Source organism: Clupea harengus, chromosome 24 (genome assembly GCF_900700415.2).
Source record: "Clupea harengus chromosome 24, Ch_v2.0.2, whole genome shotgun sequence".
NCBI classification, from domain to species: Eukaryota; Metazoa; Chordata; class Actinopteri; order Clupeiformes; family Clupeidae; genus Clupea; species Clupea harengus.
The window spans coordinates 20,028,829-20,036,813 of NC_045175.1; the positions used below are offsets into that span (position 1 = coordinate 20,028,829).

Here is a 7,985-nt window from a genome sequence, read left to right on the forward strand (position 1 = left end):
CATAGAGTAGTCTTTGTAAAAACTGGAGGCGGAAAGCAGCAACTCTGCTTGCCAGATGAACTAAACCTTGCCCACCTTCCTCTTTTGGCAAGAACAAAACACTTTGGGGTATCCAGTGTAATTTATCCCAGAAGAAGTCCACAATTAATGACTGGATGTTTGAAAGCAAACCTGGAGGAGGGTCAATGCACATCAGACGGTGCCATAAAGATGATGCCACCAAATTGTTACATATCAGTATTCGCCCCCTATAGGACATTTTCGGCAGTAACCAAGACCACCTACCAAGGCGCCCTTTAACTTTTTCCAAAACACCATCCCAGTTTTTCATTTGAACTTGTTTATCTCCGAGGAATACCCCCTTATCCCATTAGCCTATTAACAGGGCTTCACTCTTGTTCCAATTAACTTTTGCAGAGGAGATCTTTCCAAAATCTGAAACAGTCTTAACAATATCTTTTTGACTTTTCACAATAACGACCACATCATCAGCATAGGCAGATAACAACAGTTTAGAATCAGAACATGGTACAGTAAAACCAGAAATAAGCATCCTAAGGTTGTGTAAAAGAGGCTCAATTGCTAAGGAATATAGCATTTCTGAAAGGGCACATCCCTGCCTTACCCCCCTTAGAACCTTGAATGGAGAGCATAGACCACCATTCATTTTCAATATACTCTCAGCATCACAATACAGTACTTTAATTTTGTCAATAAATACTGGGCTAAAACCAAAAGCTGCAAGGGTTTTCCATAAATATTCACGTTCAACTCGATCAAACGCTTTCTCTTGATCTAAAGAGATTAAACCAGCATCCAAATTCAAAGCTTTTGACAGTTCTAAAAAAATCACGAACCAGAGTGATATTATCAAAAATACATCTACTTGGTACACAATAGGCCTGATCAGAATGGATTACCTTTCCAATTACCTTCCTTAATCTATTAGACAAACTTTTTTAAAGTAGTTTAAAAGCACAGCACAGAAGTGCAACAGGCCTCCAGTTCTTAATGTCCTGCAGATTACCTTTCTTTGGAAGTAAAGTTAAAACAGCTCGTTTACAGCTCTTGGGCAGCTGTCCTTTATCAATGCTATCATTTAAAACTTCTAGCAAATCTCCTCCAAGATCAGGCCAGAAGCATCTGTAAAACTCTACAGGCAGCCCATCAATGCCAGCCGCCCTCCCACAATCCATGCTCTGAAGTGCACTAGTTAATTCATCCAAAGAAAATCCAGTCTCTAAATCATTAACAGAATCCTCTGGAATCTTTGGAAGGTCATCAAAAAAATGATTTTCCATGACAGGCTTTTCAGTATACTCACTGGTATAGAGACTGGCATAGAACTTGACTGCAATTCTCCGAATTTCTGCCGGGCCTACTGAAAGACTCCCAGATTCTGAAAGTAGAGCATGCATACACTTGGCCTGCCCGTTTTTCCGCTCCAAACCAAAGAAGAACTTGGATGGTGCATCCATCTGAGCCACATTCTGGTATCGGGATCGCACCAAGGCACCTTGTGCTCTTACATCCAGCAAATCAGCCAAAGCCACCTTTTTTGTTTTTGCCACCTCAATATGTGCAGAATCTGCTGTTGACTCAGCTATATCTTGAAGTTGTACTATTTCCAATTCAAGTCTGTTCATAGATTTAATTATATCGTTTGTGACGCTGGAAGTATATTGTTGACACAACTGCCTAATCTGAATTTTTCCAAAATCCCACCACTGTTGTAAGGATTCAAATGAAGACTTAGTCTCTCTAAAGCTAGTCCAGAAAAAAATAAAAACATCTTTAAAATGTGGATCGCTCAACAAAGATGTATTTAAGTGCCAATATGCACTCATATGCTTTATATACTTCATACCTACTACACTTTGCACCATACTGTGATCCGACAACATAACAGGGATGATTTTACAATTTCGGAAAACATTAACATGATGCTTGAAACTATAAACTCTATCAAGCCTGGCCATGCACAAAAAAATATCTCTGGCATGTGCCCATGTGTATTGTCTTTGACCATTAAAATTCCTCCAAATATCACTTAGTTCATGCATATTTATTAATTCAATAAGTTTCTTGCGTGAAGCACTGTGTGGTTCAGGGTGATTTCTGTCAATATTTGCCTCTGTACAATTAAAATCCCCTGATAGGAATAAATATTCATCTTTCTTACAATTCTTCAGTGCATTACATAATTGGTCTAAAAAAAACATCCAATCAACTCCGGTTGAAGGTGCATAAACACACATGAAAACAAAAACACACTTATCAAAGACTGCTCGCACTTTTAAGAGTCTTCCTTCTATTATATTCTCAAACGAGTAAGACTGAGGAACAAAGTTTTTAGAGAATAACAATCCAACTCCTCCACTCACAGAAGTTTTATGACTAAGAAAAGTTTTCCCTTCCCACTCTCTGACCCAGTCAGCAGCATTTTTATCATCACTGTGTTTCTTGAATAAACATTACATCACTATCCTTTTGTTTCATCAACTCAAACTATTTTACTCTCTTCCTAAAATCTCTTGCACCATTGATGTTTAAAGTTGCTATTTTAAATTCACCCATAAATGAAAGAGAGCATGAAATCAAATAAACAAAAACAAATAATAGACACAAGACAATACATTTACAATGTCTCATTACCATCGTTTTCATCTGCTTGCTGATTGATCTTTGTCAGTAATTTATTGAGTCTATAAACCTCTTGTTCAGTAAAATTACCTTTTACATGCTTGAAATGCTGAACTGACGCGCAAAAGGCTTTCACATTTGGAAAATGCTCTTCCACTTTGACCCCTCGGGTATTTTTAGTGGACCCCAAGAAACTTTTGATCATCTTTAAGGTATATGAAATAAGAGAAGGGGAGCATGAAGGGTAGTCTGAAGCATTATCAATGTCAACAAGCAAAGTATCTGATCTATTTTCATTCGCAAATTTTTGCATTTTTAGAAGATTCCCTAGTCGTTTTCCTCTTAGGTTTCTTAGCCAATACTTGCTCATCTTCCATTTCATCGTCAGCACAAAAAAGTGGTTCTGTGGGTTTTGTAACGGCATTCTCACCTTTCCCATTCATTAAATCATTAGTTATTTTGTCCATCATCAGATTCATTGTATCATTTGAAACACTTACGTTCGCTTGCAAACTTTCACTATTTTCCACAGTAGGCATACTTTCACCATTTTCTACCGTAGCATCAAAGTTAGATTTACTTTCTGCACCTACCGGTATGTTGTCGGTTACTGCAACCTCCATTATGCTCCTCTGCACTCTCACTATGATCATGATTGCCGTTGTCTCTATTAGTCGGTGCATCTCCCATTAATCCACCTTGCTCACCATCAACACCGTCTCCTTCTCTATCAACCAGCGCCTCTCCAGTTGTTCCACTTTGACCGCCGTTAGCACTTTCGCCTTCTTTATCAGCCTGCGCATCTTTAGCAGGTGTATTTTTTTCAGGACACGATCTAATACCGTGGCCTTCTTTCCCGCAGAAGAAACACTTCATGTTATCAGTAGAAGCAAAAATCATATACTGAAAATGATCTACTTGGAATTTGAACTTAACATTCAGTTCGCCAGAGTGACCACAAAATCATGTAAACGTGCCTCCTGAATGACACGACATGCGTACATTTGACAGTGTTACTCGTCTAGCCGGGGTCACAAGTGGAAGAACATTGACAAATGTGTCGTTAATCACAATGCCCTGCTCTACAATCGTATTCACCTTATCAACACTGTCCAAGAACAGGAATACAGATCGATTCATTCTAGATGCTCAAACCACACTTCCATAACCAACAATACTACCTACGGCTAAACTACACTCCTCAACTGATATATCATTATCTGCACCTATCTTAATCGCATGGCGCTGACTCAGACTTTCAAACGCCATTAGGCCAAACAAACCAAAATACACCCAGCAGCACGCTGGGTGCTCACTCCCAAAAGGGAGACTACTTTAGACTACTTTAACAAAAGAAAAGATAGAAAAGGTAGAGAGAGAAGACACTCAAGCCAAACAGCTACGTGCACACGCTCTCACACTCGCCACGCCCACTCACATCCGCTCAGAGAGAGAGAGAGAGAGAGAGAGAGAGAGAGAGCTGTAGCAGTATATACAAGGGAGGGAGGGAGAAAGAAAGAAAGAGAGAGAGACAAAGAGAGACAGAGAGAGAGACAGAGGACTATAGCAGTACTTTCAGGTGAGGGAGGGATGGAGAGAGAAGTAAATGTACACAGTGTACACAGTGGACAGTAATGTACACACACATAGAGGGTAACAGAGATGTGGACAGTAATGTACACACACACACACATAGAGGGTAGCAGAGATGTGGACAGTAATGTCTGCATGGTAGGCTACTGCATGCATGCCTGTTAAAGAAAGACTGAGTTGTGTGAATTTAATCACACTCTCCTTTTCTTCTTCTGTTTTCTCTCTCTCTCTCTCTCTCTCTCTCTCCCTCCCTCCTCCTCTTCATCCCTCCCTCCCTCCCTCCCTCCTCTGTCCTGCAGGACGTGGTGTCTCTGGAGGAGCTGGTGGAGGTGGGCGGCCGCTCCCTGCGCCTGGTGTCCCTGCGTCACGCGCAGCCCTGGCTGCTGCACTCGGTGCGGGTGCTGGCCCGGTCCGGCCAGGCCTCGGCCCACGCCCTCCACGCCCTGCGCGCCCTCCGTCTGCCCGAGTGGAGGCAGAAACAGCGGGTCAAGCGCCCCCACAAGAGGCCCCTGGGCCTGGAGCACATGGTGAAGGAGAAGCCTGGAGAAGAGGAGGAGGAGGAGGAAGAGGAGGAGGAGGAGAAGGGGGGACCGCCGCCAAGGAAGAGGGTGGCAACAGAGACGGAGGTTGCCGGTGGGGAGGATAGCGTGGATGTGGCAGAGAGCAGCGTCATGGAAACGGAGATGTGGGATGCTGAGAGCACAGTGGTTGGTGAGGAGGAGGAGGAGGAGGAGGAGGATGCCAGTCAGATGGAGGAAGAGGAGAGGGTGGGGGCCAGCGAGAGGCCAGAAGAAGAGGAGGAGGAGGAGGAGAAGAAGAAGGGGGAGGAAGAGGAGAAGAAGGAGGAGAAGAAAAAGGGGGAGGAAGAGGAGGAGAAGAAGAAGAAGGGGGAGTCGGCCCCGCTGAGTGGCGCATCATCAACGTGCGACGGCGCTGAACAACAGACAAGCAGTTCTGAGCCGAAAGGTTTGTATGTAGACAAAGGTTGCTTTGTTTGAATGTAGTCAGGCAGTAAATAGAAACAGATATGTTGTTAGCTGTCTTCACTTGTATAACATATATGAGCCCCACCCAATGGTCAGATGGACATGTATGTATACTCTAGTGGTGATGAGGAGGAGGAGGAGGATGATGATGATGATGGTGGTGGTGCTAACTTATTATGTTTGTCTTCTGTCCAGATCCCGATGGCCCTGCAGAGGAACAGTAAGTGTTTTTGTTTGTCTGTGTGTTTAATCAGATGATTTGAGCCCCACGCCTAACTTTAACTCCATACCAACACTGCTGTCTCCTCTCTCTCTCTCTCTCTCTCTCTCTCTCTCTCTCCATCTCTCTCTCTTACTCTCTCTCCTACTCTCTCTCTCTCTCTCTCTCTCCATCTCTCTCTCTCTCTCCTCCGTCAGGTCCATCGACCACATCAGTTTTCTGAGTCGCCCGTGGCGCTCAGTGGACGGGTCCATCAACCGCTCGGTGTGTAAGGGCATGCTGGAGGGGCTGCTGGACCACATCATGAGTCGCCCCGGCATCACCGAGCTGCAGATCATCCAGCACTACACCCACGTGCTGCAGCCCATCGCCGTGCTGGACCTGGTGCAGGTGAGACTAATACACACACACGCACGCACGCACGCACGCACACACACAGATACACGCACACACAGGTGCAAGCACACAGATATCCGCACACACAGACGCTCATAGACACACGTACGCAAACAGACGCACGCACGCACGCACAGACACACACACACACACACACACACACAGACACACACACACACACACAGACTCACACACACAGACTCACAGACACACACACACACACACACACACGCCCACGCACACAGACGCACACACACACACAGACAGACATACACACACACAGACACACAGACATACAGGCACACACACTTCACCCTGAGACACACCTTGTGAGTTAGGTAACCTCATACTTTCTTTTTCCTCTCTCTGCCCCCCCCCCCCCCTGTGTAACTTTCATTCTCTCTCTCTCTCTCTCTCTCTCTCTCTCTCTCTCTCCCTCCCTCCTCCTCTCCTGCCCCAGACGCTGCTGGAGCTGGGCTGTGTGCAGCGGCGCTACCTCCGCCAGCCCCCCCGCGCCTCCCTCTTCTCCCCGGTGCAGCGTTCGGAGGAGGTGCGGGGTGAGGAGGTGGCGGCTCGCCTCGGCTACACGGCCTTCTACGAGCCCACGGTGGAGGCCGGGCTCGTGCTGGCTAGGGCTTACCCCCACGAGAGGAACTGGAACCACTGGTCCGCCCTGCAGAACCAGCACTTGAGACAACAGAGGACCCAAGAGGGTGTGTGAGTGAGTGAGTGTGTGTGTGTGTGTGTTTCCATGTGTGTGTGTGTGTGTGAATGTGTGTGCGTGTGTGTGTGTGTGTCTGTTTATTTCTGTGTGTGGGTGTGTGCACTGAAGGATGACCTCATGCTGGCCAATGCCTATCCCTTAGAGAGGAACAGGAACCACAGGTCCGCCCTGCAGAACCAGAACTTCAAAGAACAGATGATCCGAGGAATGTGTGTGTGTGTGTCAGTGTGTGTGTGTGTGAGAGAGAGAGAGAGAGAGAGAGAGAGAGTGTTTCTAATATGAGTATGTGTACATGCAAGAGATACAATACGCACACACACACACATAGGTCTCTCCCTCAAAATGAATGTACGATTTGTAACTTAGCATACTGGGAGTGTTCTGTTCTTTTTATAATTTGTTAATTTGTTGGTCAAATAACGTGTACTAATAAAGTGTTACATTTAAGATGTCCATGTTTATTCATCAGAAACAGAGGGGAAAGAAGACACAGCCTTGCAGTAATAGATTTTAATATATTATGGAAAAGCATACATCTACATCTTCAAAATCACATCATAGTTGAAATGATAATTTAGTCACTTTGTTTACAACGGAACTGTTTCCACACTGTCTGAGGCCCAATGCAGACGAAGTCTAGTTTGCCTGAACCCGAAGAGAACCGTCTACGGATAGCCCTATCGTGCAGACAAACCCACTGGATCCGCACACTGTATCCGCACACTGTATCCGCACTCCTTCGAATCGGGGGTCCAAAGTGAGTAAACTCGAAATCTGGTCGCGGGTTGGTGTTCGTATGCACGCCATCCGCAAACCTAATCGGATTGCCCCACGTGATCGCATCACGTGATTGCGTGCAACCTCACTCTGAACCCTTATTAACCCCACTGCTTCACTTCATAACAGCAACAACATAGACTAAATGTATGACGTGGCTCTTTTTCGTGACTTACACTTTTCTACACTGTGCTTAGTTGTTTGTATTGGGATAGTGTGCTGCTCTACCTACATGTGGATAGTTTTTCGTGGTCTTACTTAGCCAGTTGGACTGTAACCCCACTCCTGTCTTCTTCTCCGTTTTCTTCGGTTGTCTGTAGCACCGTTAAAGCGCCACCAACAGGCGTGGGGTATGTACTACAGCGGATTCAATCGGATTCGCTCGGTTCATGTGCACCCGATTTGAAAAGTTGATATGTGTGAAAAATGAATCCGGGTTCGGGCAAACTTGACTTCGTCTGCATGAGGCCTTACTCTCCATCCATGTGCATTGGGTAGAAAAATGGAGGAAAAACCAAACCCCACTGCTCTTCTGAAACATTCACACTGTCATTTACAGCCTGTTAGTAACACCTCTTTATTGAACATCACAGCCCCCACAAAACAATTGAGAAGAGCTTCACACCTCGTTAACAAAAGGTCAAAG

The 7,985-nt window shown here is 45.3% G+C and overlaps 1 protein-coding gene across 1 annotated transcript in view; it reads left to right on the top strand.

Annotated features, from left to right (window-relative positions):
- Nucleotides 1–6,602, top strand: part of LOC105893680 (general transcription factor 3C polypeptide 1) — a 36,748-nt gene extending 30,146 nt beyond the window's left edge. The window contains exons 36-40 of the mRNA XM_031562106.2: nt 4,536–5,003; nt 5,049–5,202; nt 5,418–5,442; nt 5,640–5,832; nt 6,299–6,602. Of these exons, the coding sequence (XP_031417966.1) occupies nt 4,536–5,003; nt 5,049–5,202; nt 5,418–5,442; nt 5,640–5,832; nt 6,299–6,559 (1,101 nt within the window). The 3' untranslated portion in view covers nt 6,560–6,602. The remainder of the gene's footprint in view (nt 1–4,535; nt 5,004–5,048; nt 5,203–5,417; nt 5,443–5,639; nt 5,833–6,298) is intronic.
- Nucleotides 6,603–7,985: the final 1,383 nt, after the last annotated feature.